The 22659-nt window shown below is 35.1% G+C and overlaps 1 protein-coding gene across 1 annotated transcript in view; it reads left to right on the top strand.

Annotated features, from left to right (window-relative positions):
• BCHE (butyrylcholinesterase) overlaps positions 1-22442 on the top strand; it is a 60837-nt gene extending 38395 nt beyond the window's left edge. Inside the window, 2 exon segments of the mRNA XM_021069753.1 lie at positions 8585-8751; positions 15803-22442. Coding sequence (XP_020925412.1) covers positions 8585-8751; positions 15803-15927 — 292 coding nt within the window. The 3' untranslated portion in view covers positions 15928-22442.

Here is a 22659-nt window from a genome sequence, read left to right as displayed (position 1 = left end):
ACAGGCTTAAGAGAAACTCACATTGTGACCATACATTAGCTCATGTAGAACTTTGAAGTCAAGTGTATTACTGCTTTAGGCACTTCAAGAATCAATATGAGTTTTCAAGCTTTAATATTAGAGGAGTAATATTTACCAGGAAATTTTATTCATCTTAACATATAAAAGTGAATTTCTCTTTTCTTATACTACTGTGAAAAGTATTTTATAACTGATATGTATTTAATTCAAAATATATTCAAAGTTCTGAAGGCTATTCACTTAGTTCTCATTTTAACAAGCATTTATTGAACATATACTTTCTACTCAGGCTTGTGATAGGTACAGAGCATGTAAAAATAAGTAAGATATGATTTGGTCTGAAGCTCAAAATGTAGTTGTTATTTATATAATTTGGCACTGTTACAGTGAATTGCAATACTATGATATTATGGTATAGGTTAAATTTTTATGTAAATGATATTTGCTCAGATGTTTTTGGTATCCTAAATACCTAAATACCAGGTGCAGTATAAGAAGTTTTATAAAACTTATCAGCTTAGGATATAGCTTTATAAATTAAAATGGAAACAGTATCATTTACTGGTTATACATTTATGACTTAATACTTAGTTGTCTTAGAACTCAATGGCTATTATATTCATTTTGTTTTGTTATATAATTCTTTAAGAATAAATGTTAATATTTATTTATTTAAGAAAGCTATTTTGGGGTCAATTTTAAAGTTTGTGTAGATTTTAGAATACTTAAAATTAGCAGTGGAACTTGGTCAATTTTATAAATATATTACAGTCACAGAATCAAAAACTACTTCAAAATATTTTTAATGTCTGTATTTATCCTAACGACTTTCCTCTATATAAAATGAAGAAAATATGATCTTGGAAGAAAGAAAATTTTATCCCTTGCTGTTTATTTTCCTTTGTTGTTTCACCTGTGTTTCTATATTTTTCTAAAACAGATTATGTTAGGAATTCATGCTCATCTTAAATATGAAAGTTAATTTGTTTACTGCATGGAAATTGCTTTGTCTGTTCTTTATATAAATATGTCAAAATAATAGAAGCAATGTGTGAAATGTTTCATTTGCTCCTCCCACTAATAATCATGATACTGAGTGTCTCCTTTGTATTTTATTTGTGCTTAATTTTGCTCAATCGATTCCTGAGTTTTTTCTAAAGTTTATTGTATCTGCACATCTCACTATTTAAATGTGGATTCTTTAGGCACAGGCTATATGCTGCTATCAATTATTTTTAATCAAATATTCAACTATCATAATGAAAAATAGTTTACATGTAAAGCACATGTAAAACCTGTCCCATGGTGTCTTTTAGCCATTGCAAAATTGTATTTGATGCAGAAATTCACATTACTTATCTTAGAGTATTGATTTTTCTGCAATTAGAGTAATTATCATCTGTGAAATATAATTTTCTATGTGGTGATAGTTTAATTTAATTTTATTCATTTTTTTGCTTTTTAGTGCCACATCTGCAGCATATGTAAGTTCCCAGGCTAGTGGCTAAATCAGAACTGCAGCTGCTGGCCTATACCACAGCTCACAGCAACACCGGATCCCCAACCCACTGAGAGAGGCCAGAGATCAAACCTGCATCCTGGAGTTCCTGTTGTGGCGCAGTGGTTAACGAATCCGACTAGGAACCATGAGGTTGCGGGTTCAGTCCCTGCCCTTGCTCAGTGGGTTAACGATCTGGCCTTGCCGTGAGCTGTGGTGTAGGTTGCAGACGCGGCTCGGATCCCGCCTTGCTGTGGCTCTGGCGTAGGCCAGCGGCTACAGCTCCGATTCGACCCCTAGCCTGGGAACCTCCATATGCCGCGGAAGCGGCCCAAAGAAATAGCAAAAAGACAAAAAAAAAAAAAAAAAAAAAAAAACCTGCATCCTCATGGATACTGGTTGGGTTCATTACCACTGAGCCACAATGGGAGCTTCTGCACTGGTAGTTTTTTAATAGGAAAATTCTCCATAGTTAAAGGAAGGCCTGTCTGTGGAGATGGTGGGACAAACATGGCAAGATCTGGGAGGGGACAGGTCCTGTATCTCCCATGTGTTAAGCTTGCATGTGTATATTTTAAAATATCATTCATGTATTAGAATTTGTAAATTTAGTCACATTTTTAGTGGTCCTGGGGGCACACTACATTAAAGAGCTTGTGGATCCATTTGGAATACAGAGATAACCTCAGCATAAAGACTAACCACTAAATCCCAACTGCTTACTTATCATTTTCCTTTGAATCTCAGATTTAACATGCTGTGAAATAAAAAGAAATATGTATATATTGACCAGTGTGTTTGGTTCCTGGCACAACAATCCTAACACCTTACAAATTCCTAAGTAGTGAGAACACTAGGAGCATCTTTTTTTCAGATGGGATGACTCTGGGTGGGCTTCTGGATGGGGACTGGACCCAACAGGGTGGGGTTCGGAGAACATCCCAGGTGCAAAACATACCACACTGGGACGGTGATGGTGATGCATCTCAGATCCATGGGAACAAAATCTCCTGTACTCTGGAATCTCCCATACCTCGCTGTATATATGTCTTCATCTGACTTTTCATCTGCATCCTTTATCATACCCTTTAATAAACTAGTAATCATGCCTGTTTCCCTGAGTTCTGTGAGCCATTCTGGCAAATTAGTAAAACCTGGGGAGGGGGTCCATGGAACTTCCAATCTATAGCTGGTTAGTCAGAAGCACAGGTAATAACCTGAGCTGGCCACTGGCATCTGAAGTGTGGCAGAGGGAAGATCAGTCTTTTGGGGCTGAGTCCTTACCTTAGAGATCCAATGCTCTGTCAAGGTAGACTGAGCTGAGTTAAATTGTAGTACATCCAGCTTGTGCTGAAGACTTGCTTAGTGTTGTGAGAAAAGCCTCCATACATTTGATGACCAGAAGTGTCTGAAGTGAAGTGTTCTGTGTGATAGAAAAGGAGACACACAGAGGAAAGAATACACAGTAGAAGAAAATTGAGTTTTGCCCCACATAGGAAGGTAAAAAGCTGAAGCTTTTCCTAAAGACATGAGAAGAGCTAAACTCATGATGTTTTCCTTCAAATACACTCTTCTTGGAGTTTTACTACCTCAATAATGGCAAGTCTGTTAATCCTTCCAATTCCTCGGGCCAGAATTCTTGGAGTCCTCTTCGACACTCTCTTTCTCTTCATGTCTACTCTATAGGCCAATTGCAAGGGCTCCACCTTCAAAATATTTTCAAGTTCTGAGCACTTCTCTCAATTTCTGCTACTCCTTCCCTGGTTCAAGCAACCATCATCGCTCACCTAAATTATTCCTTTGGTCTCTTAACTGGTCTCCCTGCTTCTGGGCTTGAATTCTCTGCAGTTGATTCCTAGAGATGATCTTTTAAAACACATTAGTGAGGAGTTCCCTTGTGGCACAGGGGAAACAAATCCGACTAGGAACCATGAGTTTGCGGGTTTGATCCCTGGCCTTGCTCAGTGGGTTAAGGATCTGGCGCTCCCCTGAAATGTGGTGAAGGTCACAGATGCAGCTCGGATCTGGTGTTGCTGTGGCTCTGTTGTAGGCTGGCGGCTACAGCTCCGATTAGACCCCTAGCCTGGGAACCTCCATATGCTGCGGGTGCGGCCCTAAAAAAGACCAAAAAAAAAAAAAAAAAACCATTAGTGAGATCTTGTCCTTTCTTTGTGCAAACCCTCCAATTGCTTCTTCTCTCACTCAAGAGTAGACAAAAAAAGTTTATAAGATCCTACAAGTCACTAAATCATGTCACCTCCTTCTCCCTCCTTGGCTGGCTCCACTCTAGCCACATGGGCTGTTATTGGAAAACTCCAGGTACACACCTGTCTCATAGTCTTTGCTTTCTATTCCTTTTGCTGAAATAATCTTCCCTCAAAACAAACAAAAAACAGCATGGCTCACTTTTCTCCTTTGTCAACTCTTCACTTTAAAGATTCTTTCCTATCAAACATTGCAGTTTCCCTACTCAGAGTCAGGCCAAGTCAAGATTAAGGCAGACTTCAGATTGCCAAATTGTTCCCAGATTTCTGACATTACTTGCAAATTCAGAGTCTCCAGGAGTTCCCTCACGTTTGATAATTCACTAAAATGACTCAGAGAACTCAGAAAAATGCTATAATTACAATTTCCAGTTTTTATTTTATTTATTTATTTGTTTATTTATTTTTTAGGGCCATAGGTGCAGCGTATGGAAGTTCCCAGGCTAGGGGTTGAATCAGAGCTACAATGCCAAGCCTATACCACAGTCACAGCAATGACAAATCTGAGCTGTGTCTGCAACCTACACTATACTCACAGCAATTCTAGATCCTTAACCCACTGAGTGAGGCCAGGGATATAACCTGCATCCTCATGAATACTAGTTGGATTAGTTTCTGCTGCACCACAATGGGACCTCCCAACAATTTCCAGTTTTAACGTAGCAAAAGGATATAGTTCAGAACCAAAGGAAGAGCTATATAGAGCAAGATCTGGGACCAACAGGGTTCCAAACAGAAGGCTTCCATGTCCACAGAGATGCATCACCTTCATGGAATCAGTTGTGGCAATATGCACATGGAGAACTGCCAACCCAGGAAGCTCACCTTTGCTTGAGGTGCAGAGCTTTACTGGGATTTCATTATAAAGGCATAGCTGATTGGATTATTGGACATGGGTTTCAACTCAATCTTCAGGCCTCTCCCCTTCCTGGAGGTCAGAGTTCCAACCCTAATCACAGGGTTAGTCTTTCTGATGAGGCAGGTTCCTTACCTAAGATTATCAAAGTGAGCAGCCCCACCCTGAGTCATGTCTAGCAAAAGCCATCAGGTGCATGAGTCACATTGTTAGCATAAACTACTAGATGTAGGGCAAAATTCCAAAGACTTCATGTTATCTCACACGGAAATGTGGGCAAAGGCCAATCAAACTTTTTATTTTTCATTTCCTCACCACTGTCCCTCCCCCCACATATATAAACAATTAATGCTTATGCACTCGTTATTTCCTATCTCCAAATTTTCTAGCAACTACTACTGTTTAACATACTATATATTTCCCTATTTATCATCTTTATTATATATCTTTCTCATAGAATGAAAATTGTAAGTGGTAGGAATTTTTGTCTGTTTTGTCTCTGTTGAATCTTCTGTGATCCAAATAAGCCTGATATAGTATGTGCTCATTTAATATTTGTTTAATGAAAGAAAGGATTTAATCCCTAAATTTGAATTCTCTTATAGCCTCTCTGTTTTTTTTTAATTAAAATACATTTTTATTTAAGCATAACATGACATGGAATATAAATCCAGGAATATTAGAAAATTTAAGAAATTGTCCAATGCATACTCTGTCCCCTTGGCCTTCTTATGATAGTGGAATATTTCAGGTGGCCTTTCAATTTATAACTACTAATCATGGCTTCATTTTGCAAGATTCTAAAAGAACTGAAACGTATTCAATTTAAAATAACTGTATATTTTAGTTAGAAATAACTGTCTGAATTCTTATTCAAAGAGAATCCTGAGTTAAGATTCTGTAGGCAATATTGAAATCTGTAACTCCAAGAAAACTTGAGGCATGAAGTTGAGGGCATCCTGCTTCTTCATGTCAGGCATCTTGAGTCAATTAATGTCTTTTAAAGAATCTGTTCATAAAATGAGTTATCAAGTTTGCAGTCAAATACCAAAAACAAGCAGTTAATTTTCTGTAACACAGTTGTTAAAAAGATAGTCTGCTTTTTAGTTAAAAAAGCTGTGTCTTGAAAACTTTTCGGTCCTACATTAGAGAAAAATATAATGGATGATCTTTAGCTTACTTCTGTGTACACAAATTAGAAGAACCTGAGTACAAAAAGAGAAGAGATTTCTTTACCTCGTGGAAAGTATTAAGTATTATCACTTCAGGGCCTTTATTTTATAACCAGAACAGAAAATATTTTTGAAATATAGAAAAGTCAATTTCACTTATAATTTTGGAATTAAAATTATATAGTGTTTCATAATTCTGTATCTGAGAATTATATTGTATATCATAATGTTGTTAATTGATACAAAGAGAAAGTGAATTATGTCTCTGGTTAAGTTTTAAAGTCTTTGGAGGTGTCTTCAATTATAGAGTAAAATGCTTTATCACTTCAACAGCTATTTCAATCACTTTTTGAAAACCATATCTGGGTTCAGAGGCAAAGGAATTTTATTATATCTGGATTACAATTTGGAATGTCACAAGTTATTTCATAGGACAAAGTTTGTTAAATGAACACTGGCAGTGCCATTAGTGCTTCTCTCTTGAACTCAAGCACAAGTCAGCTCTGTTTAAGTCACCATTTGCAGAAGCCAGAAATGAATGTGCAGTTAAAATGGTGCCATAAGTTAATTAGAATGGAATTAGAAGGAAAGTGGGCAATTTAGGAACATAAGAATTGCTGTACCGAATCAGACCAATAGTTCTCCTGGTTTAATATCCAGCCTCCAGCAGCTGTACTTGTTAGTTTCTAAAGCCTTAAAAGAAAAGAAAAAAGACTATATAATTCACCTAGACAAGTGTGCCATCTGTGATCTGAGAAATTTTCTTCCTGACCTCTTTCAAATAATACCCTAAAGCAAGAGATTTCTGTCCTGTTATGATATTGGTGTAGCTTGAATAGCTCTGGTTATTAATAATTCTTATTAAATCATCCAATTCCTACATAAAATCAACTAGTTCATCATGAAGCTATTTATCTCTATAGTTCCTGAATCATGGTTAAATATGTGTGCATCTCTGATAAAATAGGAATTCATAATACTTATTCAACATGAGTTCTGGGTGGCAAAATCTGCCTCCAGATAACCAGGCAGGATGAATGCCTGCTTCTGTTTCTAAATTCTAGGTGTTCACAGGCTTTTGGCAATAATAATAATAATAATATGTATCTGCAATTACTATTCCAAACTTTATATTCATTAATAATATACAGAAAGTATTTGAGTAATGAAAAATTTTGTATGATGAATTTTTAGAAAAGTTTTTCTTATGATTTTTCTTAAAATTAGATGCATCTAAGATAAAGTAATAAATTATTTAGCCTTATCACTTTAGTCTTCCTTTTATGATAGAAGTATCTGTGACTACTTTCGAGGTTTCGTGATTATTCTAGATCCCACCTCCGGGTCAATATTTCTAACGTGATATTGTCACAATAAGTTATCTAGCCAAGAATCCCATAAGAATAGTAATGCCTACAAGCTAAAGTCTGAACCATTTGCATAGGCTGTCAGCTCTTCCTGCTATAAAACTAATATTCTAAAGCTATAATTTTAATAAGATGTCCTCTGTCTTAAAATCCAAGAAAACTAGTTTTCTCATTGTTATTTGAACTAAGATGAACACATTATTTATACCTATGTTAACTCTGTTCCCTTTCTCTAGCTTTCCAAACTTTTATTTCAGGTTCACTTCCTTATTTTTCTCCTTCAGCTAAAATCACATTCCTTTAGGTAATTTCCTTCTAAACACATAAAGATTGTTCCCTCTTCTGACAATTTGTTTCCCTTTATTTATGCTTGACTTAGGCGACAATATATTGTTGGTTCTTTGATTTCATAGATGTCCTTGCTCGTAAATGCCCTGAGGGAAACTATATTTTCCATATTTATTTGTACTTCTAGAGCTTAGAGCAATGTCTGACTCATAATAGTAGTATACCAATATATTAAAGAGAAACCTATAGACTTGCCAGCGACTGACTAGACAGTGTTACTTCCAAAATGTTCACTCTTTGACTGGAAGTAACATTTCTGTATGTATGATTCAGGCAGTAATATATTATTGAGTGCTACAAGGTGCAAATGAACTCGAAACTTTACTTCTGAAAAATAGTCAAGAGTTACTGATTTTAAAATCACAATTAAAGATATGGGAACAGCACAAAAAGAGAATCTGAAGGTTCTGAATTGGCTTAGACTCCTGATGTCAGTAAGTGAAGGAATTGAAAGCAGAGTAATAGTTAGGCAAAGGCAAGGCAATGAAATGGAGGGAGTCATGAAGGAACTGTCCCTAATTCCTTTGGTTCATCCATGAAGAGACTGTCTGAAAGTAAGCTTGGAAATGTGGGTGGCACCATGTTCACTAACCTTTATCTGAACTCACTGGGGAGTTATGGAAAGATTTTTAAGCAGTAAGCAGATCTATATGAACATAAGATCAACTAAAAAGTGATACTGAAGGCAATTCCTAGAGTAATGAGGTTTTTATATAATAAGGAGATGTATAATCAGAGCCAAATTTAAACACATGTTTAACTGTGAAGACAATTTTAAAATAGAATATACTATTCTCCCTGTATGTTAAGCAGAAATGTGTGTAAAAAGTTCTTTAAATTTCAATTCCTGCAAGTTTAACTAATGTGCTTCAAGGTACTGAGAGCATTCAACCCAGTTCATTTATGCTTAACATCATCAAACAAATCTACAATTTTTTTTCTGACTTTTCCCACAATTTTTCTGACCTTTTTAAAGCTTTTATTAGATTTTGAAAACAATATATGTTTTTAATCTAACAGTGATTTCACTAAAACTATAATGCCTCTCTGATTTTTAGAAATCCAAATGGGACCCAGAACAATAGTACAAGATGGCCGGTCTTCAAAAGCAATGAACAAAAATATTTAACCTTGAATGCTGAGTCACCACGAGTATACACTAAACTACGTGCCCAGCAATGCCGATTCTGGACATTATTTTTTCCTAAAGTCTTGGAAATGACAGGTGTGTGATTTTTATTTTTTGTCATTGTTGTTGAGTATTTGGTTAAAAAACTGGTTGTAGATTCCATAAAAGGGGAAAAGGTAGATTTTCCAGGGCACAGTAGTAATGTTCATCCAACTACATGAGTTCAATGTGTACATGATTTTAGTAGCCTTCTTCCAGCAAGTTTAGATATGTTTTGAAGGCTCCCTGTATAAGCAATAACTTTGTAGTTAAATAAATAAAGCAAACTAGAAATTTTCACCTAGAGGAACAGGAAACTTAGCAATGGAGCTGAAATAGAGCACTACTTATTATTCAGCAAATTTTTGTTGAATTAATTAATTGATAGATGGAAAAATAAATATATAAATTATAGAACTAAAAAACTGAATTGATATAATATAGGACTAAATATAATATATACTCAAAAAGAGACAAAGACAAATTTATTGATAAGTAGTGGAACACAATTTCTAAAGGGGAAAATATCTCTAAAATTTAAATATTTAAATATATAATCCAGATATTTAATTCTGAGCTTCGAGATACCAAAGGCCACATTCATACATTATATAATACAATAAACAGGTAGCATTTAGTTAACTACTCTGCAGGAAGTGATTATTTAAATTTATATAAGGAAATACTATGGAAATTGTTCAGATTATTATAGTAATTCAAAATTCATCAGTTAGCAAATTTTTAAATTAACTTAATGATCAACTGGAATGATTACATTTTCTGTGAGAAATGTGACATAAATATCTGATTAACTGCCTGTTTTTGTTTTTGTTTTAATGGCCAGCTGTTTATAACTCATGTGGCTCCTCAAGTCATTTCCTGTGTTTTTCAAATAAAAGAATTAACTTTCAGCTACCAGACATATTTCTAACCAGTCTCTTTACACTCTACCATTCTGTTCATCATAATACTCCACAATTTTCAGGCAATATATTAGTTATCACAACATAGTAGATGGTTTTAGTTTCTTGTTTAGAGAAATTAGGGTTAGTTTAAGGCAAATATAGGTTTCTCAGTGTTGTAGTCGATTGTTTAATATGCTTGTTGACTATCAGACATTACTCACCAAAATTATAATTATGGACTCCATCTGCTTGGGAAACATTACTGCTAGACCAGTGCTCTGTGTCTTAACAAATGTTCTGTGATACAATATATATCTGAGATGGGTTTCTGCATCCCTTGGCAGAGCTACAGTGCTGCCCTTGTGTCCTCTGTGTGTGAATAACAATGAGGTAACACATCTAACCTCCCAAGAGATCAGAAGAGGTACCATTTAAGTAACAAAGACTACATATTCTCAATCTTTACTTAAAATATTTTTAAATAAGAGGGTCATCAGAGAGTTCCCGTCGTGTCTCAGTGGTTAACGAATCCGACTAAGAACCATGGGGTTGCGGGTTCGATCCCTGGCCTTCCTCAGTGGATAAGGATCTGGCGTTGCTCTGAGCTGTGGAGTAGGTTGCAGACGCAGCTTGGATCCTCCGTTGCTGTGGCTCTGGTGTAGGCTGACAGCTACAGCTCCGATTCGACCCCTAGCCTGGGAACCTCCATATGCCGCGGGAGTGGCCCTAGAAAAGGCGAAAAGTCAAAAAAAAAAAAAAAAAAAAAGGGAAAAAAAAGAGGGTCATCATTTGAAGGGAGATCAGCTGGAGGTGGGGGAAATTTTTAAATGATTAATTTATTATAAACCAAACTGTGTCATTCTGGTTCCAGCACATGTGGTCTATAGCAGTGTATTTGTCAATAAAATAACATTTCAATATAAGCAATTTTTGAAGATGTACTTCAGAATTTCTATGTCTAAATATTAAACTGCTGTCAAGCAGGTTGAGTGAACAAACTCCTAAGTTTTTGGCTAGATCCATCCTACACAGGACTGGAACAACTTCCTAGTTTAAGCAATATTGAGCTGTATGGAAGTAACATTCTTTGCTCTGGGATACTTCTAATATGTCTGGAAAACATAATTTTATATTTTAGCACTATTTATTGGTAATTCCCCAAAGGAATCATAAGTATATTTAATAAAATTTAAAGTAAACACAGATGTAATTGTTATAACATCAACAATGTATTCATTGATAATAAAAATGTTTACATTTAAACAAACAAAAAAGCTTGAAATGCCACATTTTTAGGTTTTAGAAGCAGTTAATGTAGAGGGATTAAAAAAAGATTAAGAAAATATGTTCTATTTTTCAAGTTATAAAACTTCAAATATTCTAATCTTTAATATTCTGAAAATTGGGATTATTCAGAGGAGCTGGGCTGAAGTTTTTAGGGAAACCTTACTTTTTTTAATAAAAAAAAAGGTACCTTTACAAATAAAGGAAAATTTCAAAGAATAACTGCTGACTGGATTTAAGAGGAGAAACATTTACCTCACTCATGATGGAAACCCAGTAAGCATTGTAAGTACCACTTGAGCAGTAGTTTACATTTGAGCAATAATTATTCTCAAATAAAATTATCCTTAAGACTTAGTTGAACCCGTATATTCTAACACTTAACTTTCAAACTATACTTCAGCACATGCCTATGCTGTTATTGTATACACCTACAAGAAATAAAATGTACAACTTTGTTCCAACTGTCATCAAATCCATATTTTTCGCTAGGAATGTAAGTACACAATATCTCCTAATCATTTCAAAAAAGAAAGGGAAGTGGAGAAATGACCTATTCAATGTCAATAAAATATCAACATTTTTCACTAAAATTGAAAAAGTAAATTTATTTAAGAAAAAAAAAATGACCTTCACATCTTCCCAGTAAAGAAAAACATCAGATCCAGGGATTCCTCCATTGGCCTTTAATAAATCATGAAATACTGTTGCTTGCCACAATTAAAGAATACAAGAAATAAATTTAGGAGCTGAGCTACCACTTGGGTTGGTCACTTTGGATTCATTTATTGCAATTTGCTAATTGGTTAGCAAGACTGGCAAAGATGAGATAGCGGAAAAAAGCAAACAACTATTTTTGCAGTTTTCATATTTGAATGTACGTCCCATCCCTTGTTGAAACCAGATGAAACAAACTAAAAGCTTTGGGTAACTCAGTAATCAAATCAGATGATCTATTTGTTTCACTGTAAAAATATATTGTCTTCACAAAGCCCAGCCTGAGTTTGTAGTATTTCCCTCTGCTACTTTACCACATACCCCAAATTATAACAGAACAACTATTAGTTTGTGAACTACTGCATAAAGAGTTATGAATTTCTTCATAGTTTTAATAATTGATTGACAATTGGGAAATAAAGGAGATGGAAGAGATTTTTGAATTAACTTTCAAAATACAGGAAATATTTCTTTTTATTATAATGCTCAACATGATTCAATTTCAATGTAAAGTCTTCTAACTTTCTCCCCGTTAACAATTTGGGGTTGCTGGGAGTTCCCGTCGTGGCGCAGTGGTTAACGAATCCGACTAGGAAACATGAGGTTGCGGGTTCCGTCCCTGCCCTTGCTCAGTGGGTTAACGATCCGGCGTTGCCGTGAGCTCTGGTGTAGGTTGCAGACACGGCTCGGATCGAGCGTTGCTGTGGCTCTGGCGTAGGCCGGTGGCTACAGCTCCGATTCAACCCCTAGCCTGGGAACCTCCATATGCCGCGGGAGCGGCCCAAGAAATAGCAACAACAACAAAAGACAAAAAAAAAAAAAAAAAAAGACAAAAAAAAAAAAACAATTTGGGGTTGCCTCATCACTCCTGTTCTGTCTTAACCCCTCAGCTCTGGTGAAATAGTGCTCACCCTTTTTTTTTTTTTTTTTGTCTTTTTGCTATTTCTTGGGCTGCTCCCGGGGCATATGGAGGTTCTCAGGCTAGGGGTCGAATCGGAGCTGTAGCCGCTGGCCTACATCAGAGCCACAGCAACACAGGATCCGAGCCGCGTCTGCAACCTACACCACAGCTCACAGCAACGCCAGATCCTTAACCCACTGAGCAAGGGCAGGGATCGAACCCGCAACCTCATGGTTCCTAGTCGGATTTGTTAACCACTGCGCCACGATGGGAACTCCAAGTGCTCACCCTTTTTAAATGAACAAGACCAAAAAAATAGTGTTATCATTACCACCTTTTCTGAAGAGAAGAGTCTGACATCTCTCCCCTCAAATGAGACAAAAAGTAGGCAAAACAAAGATCACAAAAGTCCTGAAAAAGTTGTGTCAATATGTTTGTGAACTACTGGTATTGATCTAGCTGTACGGGGATTCAATAAAGAGCAAAGTCAGGAAAAAATTGTTTTAACAAGGTCAGTAAATTCATTTGCAGAGCTTCCCATAGATGCATAGAGCTTGATTTCACAATGTACACAGCATCTCATTTATCCCTTGTGGCCACACTGCAAACTAGGGATTACCAACTCTATTTACTGTTGGAAAACTAATTTGAAAATGTAAGAGTTTTTCCATGTCACTAATAGTAATAGGTCAGGCTGGAATTTCACTCCAAAGCCTATGCTGATTTTTTTTTCCCCTTTATTTCACACTGTAGTACCCTGTTAAGTACAAAACACATAGATCTACATAGCACCAATGATGATGTCTATAGCCACTTAAATAGTATTCCAGCTTTAGAGGAAGAGGAGAAAGAGGGGAGGAGAAAAACTTCTAATTTTGGTTATCATTTATGATGAGATTTTTAATTGTCTTTTTATTACACTGTATTCAGTTCCCTTGGATTCTGTTGGATAGAAATTCTTTATAGTTCATTGTCTCAATGTTCAGTACTTTTAAAGGAATAATGTACTCAGCTTTTCTGGGCATTTGTACACTAAAAATAAACTATTTCAATAACTAAATTGTATAGTTGTTTGATTATGACACATAAGGAAATAAATTGATATTTATATGAATCAAGGGATTTGGTGTCATTCCATGAAGAAGAAAAGAAAATCAGATCTTTTCTCTAAATATTAAAATTCAGGGTCTAAATGCTAAATTAACAATAATTTTTTATATCTAAAATTTTGTTCTTCCTGAACTTTAGAGTCCTTATTTTGTGTAAATAACATTAAAGACAGTATTTATCATAAAAAAAGAACATAAGAGTGAATCATTTGCTATGATACTTAATATCTTTCTTCCATATTATAATGGTTTTTGACTCCTTAGGAAATGTCTTTTATTCACAAAAAATTATAGCCATTCACCTTTTAAAGGGTATTTTATATAAAAATAGGGAGTTCCTGTTGTGTACAGTAGAAAACGAATCCGACTGGTTTATCCATGAGGATGTGGTTTCAATCCCTGGCCTCACTCAGTAGGTCAGGAATCTGGCATTTCTGAGAGCCATGGTGTAGGTTGCAGACGTGGCTCAGATCCCTCGAAGCTGTAGCTCCAATTCAACCTCTATCCTGGGAACTTACATTCCCAGGAAGTATATATGTGTGTGTGTGTATATATATATAAAATGAAGATATTATATAAAAATAGGATATTTTGATATAAATAATCAAATATTTGTTCAATGCCCAAGCATTATGAACATTTTCAACCTAAATACAGGGGATCTTTTAGTGGCTGTACAAATGTTTTAAATATTTTGATTTTCATATAAATTAAAAATGAATCACTTAATGTTCCCCATTATTAATAATATGACTGAAGACACTTTTATATATACATTATAATGTAATATGAGAGCACATGAATTTTCATATCCAAATTAACATCTTACAAAGTTATACTTCATTTCAAAAATTCCTAACAGAAAATCATATATCAAAAAATTGTCCTTGTTTTCACAATAGTTGAAATAACTTAAACTTGTGTTTTTGGAGTTCCCGTTGTGGCGCAGTGGTTAACGAATCCGACTAGGAACCATGAGGTTGCGGGTTCGATCCCTGCCCTTGCTCAGAGGGTTAAAGATTCAGCGTTGCCGTGGGCTGTGGTGTAGGTTGCAGACGCGGCTCGGATCCCGCGTTGCTGTGGCTCTGATGTAGGCCGGTGGCTACAGCTCCGATTCGACCCCTAGCCTGGGAACCTCCATATGCCCCAGGAGCGGCCCAAAGAAATAGCAAAAAGACCAAAAAAAAAAAAAAAATGTGTTTTTAACTTAATGACTATAGCTCATCATCCTAAAATCTTAAAAAGTAAGAGAACTACAAATGTGTGAAATACTTATAGATTTAAATAAACCATCTTCTAGCTTTATTCTATCTGTTTATTTTAGGAACATAAATATATGGTTTTAAAAGTGTGAACAATGGAAACTCTTAAATTACAAACTTTTAAAACCATATATTTATGTTCCTAATAATAGTCTCTCTTGTTTGAAAATTTTATTCCTTAATGTAATATACTTTCAAATAAATCATGATTTCAAAGTTTTTGTAGTATATAAATGCTTTTTTAGTTCATTGCCTCACATTATCTCTGGAATAAACACTCTACTCCCCTGACACATACATACACTTTGCAAACTTCTGGAAAGCAGAGATTTTCTTTGGCATCTTTCTAATTTGCAAAGCAATTAATAAACTTCTGTCATGTAGTAGTTTCAATAAATTACTTTCAGTGACTTGGCATTGTTTGGAATTAAAATATATTGATATAAGTGTGCAAAATCTATATGGGATTTCAACTGCAAAGTTCTCCTTATGCCTTAATAAATATTCATATATAAACATTTTCATCAGAAAAAATACTCCATCATATATGTAATAAATGAGATAGATGCATTAAATGAGATTTTTGCTAGGCCTGTTGGGGTCAAGAAAAGAATGATATTTATATATATCTTCAAAATTAAAGCAAGTATATGTAACATGATTTGATGTAAAATAATATATAAACTCATTTTTTGCATTTTATATTATATATATATTTTGTACATATATATTATTTTCATTGTCATAAAATATATAAAAATGCCACTAAAGTCTTTTCAAGTAGTGAGAGAAGCTGATAATAAATAATGAATAAAAAAATCACTGTGCAGTGTACTTGGAGAAAATGCCATCTGCAATCAAAATTATTTTTCAATTAACATAAACAGAGATTAAAATTTAGATTAATACAACTCATTCCATGTTTTACAGGAAATATTGATGAAGCAGAACGAGAATGGAAAGCAGGATTCCATCGCTGGAACAATTACATGATGGATTGGAAAAATCAATTTAACGATTACACTAGCAAGAAAGAAAGCTGCGCAGATCTCTAATTAATAGATTTACCCTTTATAGAACTTCATTTTCCTGTAGATCAAGGCAAAAATATCAGTGGCTCTCTTACACACCTGGTAGGAAAGCTATTATATAGTTGAAACAAAAATGCCAGAAGGATAATATTGATTCCTCACATCTTTCACTATTATACCTAGCATTTCAAAAACCAAACGGCTAGAACAAGTTTAATTAAATTTCACATTATAAAGTTTGACAATTAATTATATGCATATTAAAACAATTTGCAGTTTCAAACTCTTTCTTGAATAACTTTAAGAATTTTTTTCCCTAAAAAGAATCTGTGTTCTGTTTTTCAATCTCAAGTTTATTTTCATTACTGCTCATAAAAGGTATCTTTTTAAAATGAAATGGGTAAGGTCTTGAAACATTAGATGCTATAATTTACAATACTGTTTCCTTTAATTTATACATTTAATGTCAATATGATGAAATTATCACAGAAAATAATTGGCCCCCTTTTTTATATGAAGGTAGGACTGTTTAAGAGGATTTTAAAATAAGAGGCTCAGTATTTGGAAACATCTTATGATAGAAACAAAATGTTATTACCAAGAGATAAAATGTGAAAGAATATAATTGTTTTGTATTTTTTAAAATATGTATGCTTGGAGCCTCAAACTATATTCCTCATTGTTTCATCTCTTTTCTTCCTCACCTCCCCACTCCCCACTCTTCCAAACATATCCATATGTAAACTATTCTTCCTGTAACTTAAAAACAAAGAAATGTGGATGAGCAAGAGTCTAAACTGAACAATCGCAGAAGTCATGTACCATTGGGAATAAGGGAGCCTTTGACTGGACCCAGAAATAATAGGATTTTAATAGATAAAATTTTCAATTTCAAGAAAGAAATGGTTTTACTTTTCTGTAGACAAACATTATTTTAATAACTTTAAAAATTATTAAGTTGCATTTAGTAACTTGCATAGCAAGGGAACACATCAAGTGAATAAATTCACTAAGTCTTTCACCAAAGGGGAGAAATTGGGGAATTTTTAAGTTCCAGGAAGGGGCAGTACTTCTCGATTATGCTAATTAATCATGGAAAATTAATACACAGGATAGGATGAAGTGAATCTATAGACTATTGTTTAAAGCAAGTCTTATTATTCATTGGTCATAGATGTGTCTATAGCTAGGTCCAGTTAGGGCCTGCCATCCTCACTCAAATTGTTGCTCAAAGATCATGGCATTTTATCAACTTTAGCTGATTATAGAGTTGTTATACAAGCCAAATTAGTTCTGATATCATTTCAGTGCTTCTGTAAATGGACATTTTGCTTTATAGTTCTTCCCTCATCCTGAGATGAATAAAAAATATCACACAAATGATAGTGAAATATATGGCTTTCCATTCTACACCACCATCTTGGTTTTAGGTGCCATTTTCCTAGGATCTGTTTCATTTCTCTGAATCACTAAAGCCTCCTTTTGATGTAGAGCCCCCTTACTTATGAAATAACTGGATGATGCCCATTCAACAGCATTAAAGACCTTTTTTTTTTTTGGTTTCTAGTGTTGCACCCATAGCATTAGGAAGTTCCCAAGCTAGGGGTTGAATCAGCTCTACAGCTGCTGGCCTATGCCACCACCACAGCAACTCAGCATCCAAGCTGCATCTGCTACCTATACCACAGCTCATGGCAATGCAGGATCCTTGACCCACCGAGCAGGGCCAGGGATCGAAACATCCTCAGGGATTTTAGTCGGGTTCATTTCTGTGGCGCTGAAGCAAGAACTCCCAAAGTGTATTTTTTATATATATATATATATATATATATATATATCCTTTAATAAAGACCCTTTAAAAATTGATGAGAGCAATAATTAGGAAAACATACTAATGTGTGTAGAATACCTGTAACCTTCCTCATATAACATATGAAAATATCCCATGGACTACTTTGTCCTTCCTTGGATAACAAATTGACTTTGTTCTTGAATTTTACCTAGAACGCCTCTTGACTTACTCTGAAGCTTTTATCCATGAGTTTAGTTTGCCTTGCCCTGTCTTATCCCTGGTCTGAAATTTCATCATTAGAGTTACCAGTTGATGAGATAATAAGGCAATAGGAGGGGCAGCGATTTTAGAAATGAATGCTAATACACATATCCATGTACACACAATACAAAAACTCATTTATCTCACCAAAAGGATGTTTATTCTCCAGACACTGCCAATTTTCTTAGCCCAGTTTGGTCTTTTATGATGAGATTACTCTCTGGATTCCCAGCTAGGAACTGCTTGCACAATGCCATTACATTACGTAGTTGCTTGTTGACTGAGTGAATGAATGAGAGGATGAGATACAGACAAGTTCAGTTCCACTGTGGAGCAGGAAAAATGGTTTGTGAATCCTTAAGGAGCCAGAAAAAGCATGAAAAAAAAAAAAAAGGTAGAAGTAAAGAGGTGAAGGTATGGAGGAGAAAGACCCCACTGCTCCTACCTGGTACTGAATTTACCCAAATGGGATATCCTAGGAGAGTTTCTGGGCAGAAGAGGATTGAATAGGGAATCTCAGGTACATGTAGTAGATAATTTCACATTGATATTTGGGTATTTAACTCAGTGATTTTTAACTTTTAACCTTGGCTACACATTAGAATCTCTGGGAATAGAACCTAGACATCGGTATTTTTAAGTTTCCCAGATTATTCTGATTTGAATAAGTTGAGATACACTGAGTCATTTTTCTATGATAGACTGTTTTTGCAGTTTAAAGACAATGTTATCCCTAGAGAAGAAACTGTAGGTTCTAGATCAATAGTTCGCAAACTTTGTTACATATTAGAATTACCTGGAAAGTTATTAACAATCCCAACATTCTTGCCACACCCCATACCAACTAAATGTGAAGGTGGGAGCCAGGCATGGGTATTTCTAAAGGATCACCCTTTGTTCTAATATACAGCAAAGTTTGGGAGCCAATGACCCTAGACGGTTAATTTAAAGAACTGGGGATATTTATATTGCTTTAGTACTCACAAGCAGTTAACTATAAAACTTGCAATTTTACATAAGAAAGAAATGTACTCATTATTGATATCTGAAGACCTGTTTTTCTCTGAACAAGGACCTATAACAGAGATTATTGGATATATAGGATATATTTGGCATGCACACTTTTTTTCTAAGACCTCCACACCAGAAAGTTATTTTTTCAGGATGCCATTTTTACCATAAATATAAGCTTTGGTGAAAGGTATGTTTGAAAAATAAGGAAGAGTACATGAAATGCATATAATATTTTAGAGTGGTTTATAAATTGCAGTTATTACAAAGATCATCATTTAGTTTGCACTAGCCCAGAATTTGCTCACTTGACAATAATTCATAATAGTAATTTGGATTTGAGATAAGGAATCAAAAATTTAATTCCCCCTTTCTAGTGCACTTTTCATGTAAAAAGTATCAACTATCATCTGACTTCTCAGAAATATGGACAAATAATCCTTCTTGCCATGCTCATAAAGAGTTATTGTTAAGATTAATTACTTAATGATTATTAAACTAGGTAGGTGAGTATTAAGAGTTATTTTTCTCCTCAGAAGAATTAGCAGACATATTTTGCTTGAGGCAATTACTGTATTATCTTGTTTTTCTGAAGTGAGACCTTCCATTTTGTTTTAATTGTTTTTTATTTCCTTCAATAATTCAGGGAGGAGAAGGGGGAGACTTATCAAAGAAGTCTCTGGAGAATAAACTCTAAAAATGTAATTAATAATGTTAAGCATTCTAAAATCCTTGAATTGAATATACCAAAGAGAAAGATCTGTCACCTATCTTTCTATCATCTACTAATTGATCGATCAATCATTTGTCTATTTTTCCTATCTATCTAGGATAGCCACTCCCAATTTTAGCCAAAGGGAGGTATAAAAACCAGAGGAGTGTTACTAATATAGCTAATACAACACCAAATATAAAATCAAAGTCATTGCTTTGACCAAGATAACCTTGTTGTTCTCAGCTTCACTAAGCTTTAGACAGATTTTTTTTCTTGGCTATGGGTCTCTGACCTCCAGTTTCTTAGAGAATTTACTTCAGAAATCTTGCAATTGTAAATTCTTTCTCTCCCCCTTTGAAATGTATATAAACTTTGAGGTCTTTTGTTAGTTTTACTACCCAGGAGATGCCTTTCTCAAGGACCTGGGAACTATCACTTTGAAATTAAACATTAAAAGAGATAGGGCCTCTATCTTTCAGTCTCTGTGGGAAGGTAGGAGCCTAACTTCTTTGAAAGCAGATTACCAAACACAGATGGCCTAATCCCAGAAGAAAACATTGCAAACTCAAGAATAACTATGTGCTCAACACATCCCACGAGTCAACCCTCTTCATTGGCCTCCAGTACTTTTCCACAAGCTCCCCTCAGCACTTCAAATCCCTCACGTCTTTTGTTTAGGGGAATTGATTTCAGTTTCTCTTCTCTAATACAATAGCCTTGAATAAAGTCTATCATGACTGTTGAACTTTGTTCAGTGCAATATTTACTTTCAGAGCCTAAACTAAAATCTAACACTTCTTAAAATGGCTAGGACATACTCACATTTCTATCAGTATTCTACTACAATATCAGGAAAACACAAGTATTTCCTTGTCACAAATATCCTCCAGAAAGAGTGATTCCTTAATGAAGAGGGCTGGAGAACTTGAACTTATGAGGTGTTGACTACCTATTTTTTAGTAATGTTTTCTAAAATCTTTTAAAATTTAGGCAGATAATAATTTGCATTCCTGTGTTAATCTCAAGTTTTTTTACACTTTTTATTTTTAGCATTTTTTTTTTCTTTTTGTCTTTTTGTCTTTTCTAGGGCCACATCCATGGCATTTGGAGGTTCCCAGGCTAGAGGTTTAATCGGAGCTGGAGCTGTCAGCCTAGGCCAGAGCCACAGCAATGCGGGATCCGAGCCTGCGTCTGCGACCCACACCACAGCTCATGGCAATGCCAGATCCTTAACCCATTGAGCAAGGCCAGGGATCAAACCCACAACCTCATGGTTCCCAGTTGAATTCGTTAACCACTGAGCCACGACGGGAACTCCCCTTTAGCATTTCTTAAGAGTATTTTTTTTTCTTCCTTTCCACATCAAATTTAAGTTCTCATGGGCATACTGTTTTCCTGACAGAGTGGTTGTGAACAAATAGATTTCTCTTATTTTGCATATAGGATTTCTTTTTTCTTGCTCTTTCCTTTTCCATTTTCTTTTTCATGAATGCAAAGGAATAGCCACAGATTCTTGTGCTATGATTTAGGAGTCACTGATGATATAAAGGATTGCATATATGTGTTTAATGCAAATTTTCATTATACCGTTAGGCCCTTAGGAACAAAACATAGCATTTTCCCAGAAAAAAAAGTGTATCGTGAAGCTAACTTGAACTTGAGGAATCCTACTTGCAAGGACCCCTTCAAAGACATTATGTAATTTTATATTATTCTTCTTGAGGACGGTTTCCAGAAAAATAGGAGTTTCAGGAGGAACAAAACTTGGTTTAGTTGTTGTTTTTCCCCACATCAATGGAAATAAGTCTTTAGTCTATAGCCCCAGGGACAAAAGCATTTTTAGTCCAAGAGTACTCTTCCTCCCTCACTGACTTTAAAGACATTCCTCTGGTTTTCTTTAGCTGAAATGTGCTATCATTGTTTTACAACATTGTAATATGCTAATTTTGAAGTTACTATCTTTGTGTAAGGTAATAAGTGAGTGAAAAACTCAAATGCTAACATCTGCTGTGGCATTTCAGTTATAAACCAAATGTGTGTATAATATTCTCTTTGGTAAGTGAATTAACATTTTCACATAACCATGAAAGATAAAATTTTAATAATCTCCCTTGGAGTTGTCTCTTTGAAGTCATGTGCAAAATATTAAGTGAGAATTCTAACAGAACACTCTTCCTCTTTCTTTCAAGATTTTTGAAGTTTTCAAAGACAGAGTGTGAATACCTTGTCGTCCCTCTCAGCTCACCTGGTGTTATAGCCTTTTAGAGAGGCAGCAATTTCCTTAGAGTAGATCGAAGGCTACAAAGGAATGCCTCTAATTCCAGAGAACCTAAGGTTCTTGGTCATTTGTTGGTACTGCTAAATGGAATACTACTTTTTCTCAGATATTTTTCAATGCCTGGAAAACATTCTAACTTTTTCTTTCAATTATCTTTTCAACCTCTTTATGGTGGGTCACTCTCTCTTGGAAGAACAAAAATTCCCACTATTGTATGCTAATGTCTTAATGAAAAGTATTTGATTTCTCACATTACATTATCACTCCAACATGTTGATTTTAGTAAAATGAATCTGGCTTGGATCTCATCTAAAAATGTTAATAATGGAATGTTTGGGGACATCATCCCATTTAAGGTCAGGCAGAAGGAACAAAGGAGGGGCCCTTGGGAAGATCTCCTAACTTACAGCATTCAGGGGGCAAGCAGGAGGTCTAAGCTGCTGGAGGCAATAGCAAAAGTGATAGGAGATGAGGCCAGGAAATAAGAAGAAAGGCAGACTGGAAGACATTACAAGGCTTTGGGTAAATCAGTAACATAATCATGATCATATTTTAGAAGGATCACTGGGTACCTTGGAGGCTAGACCACACAAAAGCAAGCGTGGACATAAAGGAAGCTGTTTAATTATTCCTGGTAAGAGAGAAGAATGGCTTGAGGTAGGTAGTAGCTGTGGTGGAGTAAGAGGTATTATATTTATT

This window comes from Sus scrofa, chromosome 13 (assembly GCF_000003025.6).
Source record: "Sus scrofa isolate TJ Tabasco breed Duroc chromosome 13, Sscrofa11.1, whole genome shotgun sequence".
Lineage (NCBI taxonomy): Eukaryota > Metazoa > Chordata > Mammalia > Artiodactyla > Suidae > Sus > Sus scrofa.
This window is presented reverse-complemented; position numbering and strand designations above follow the sequence as displayed.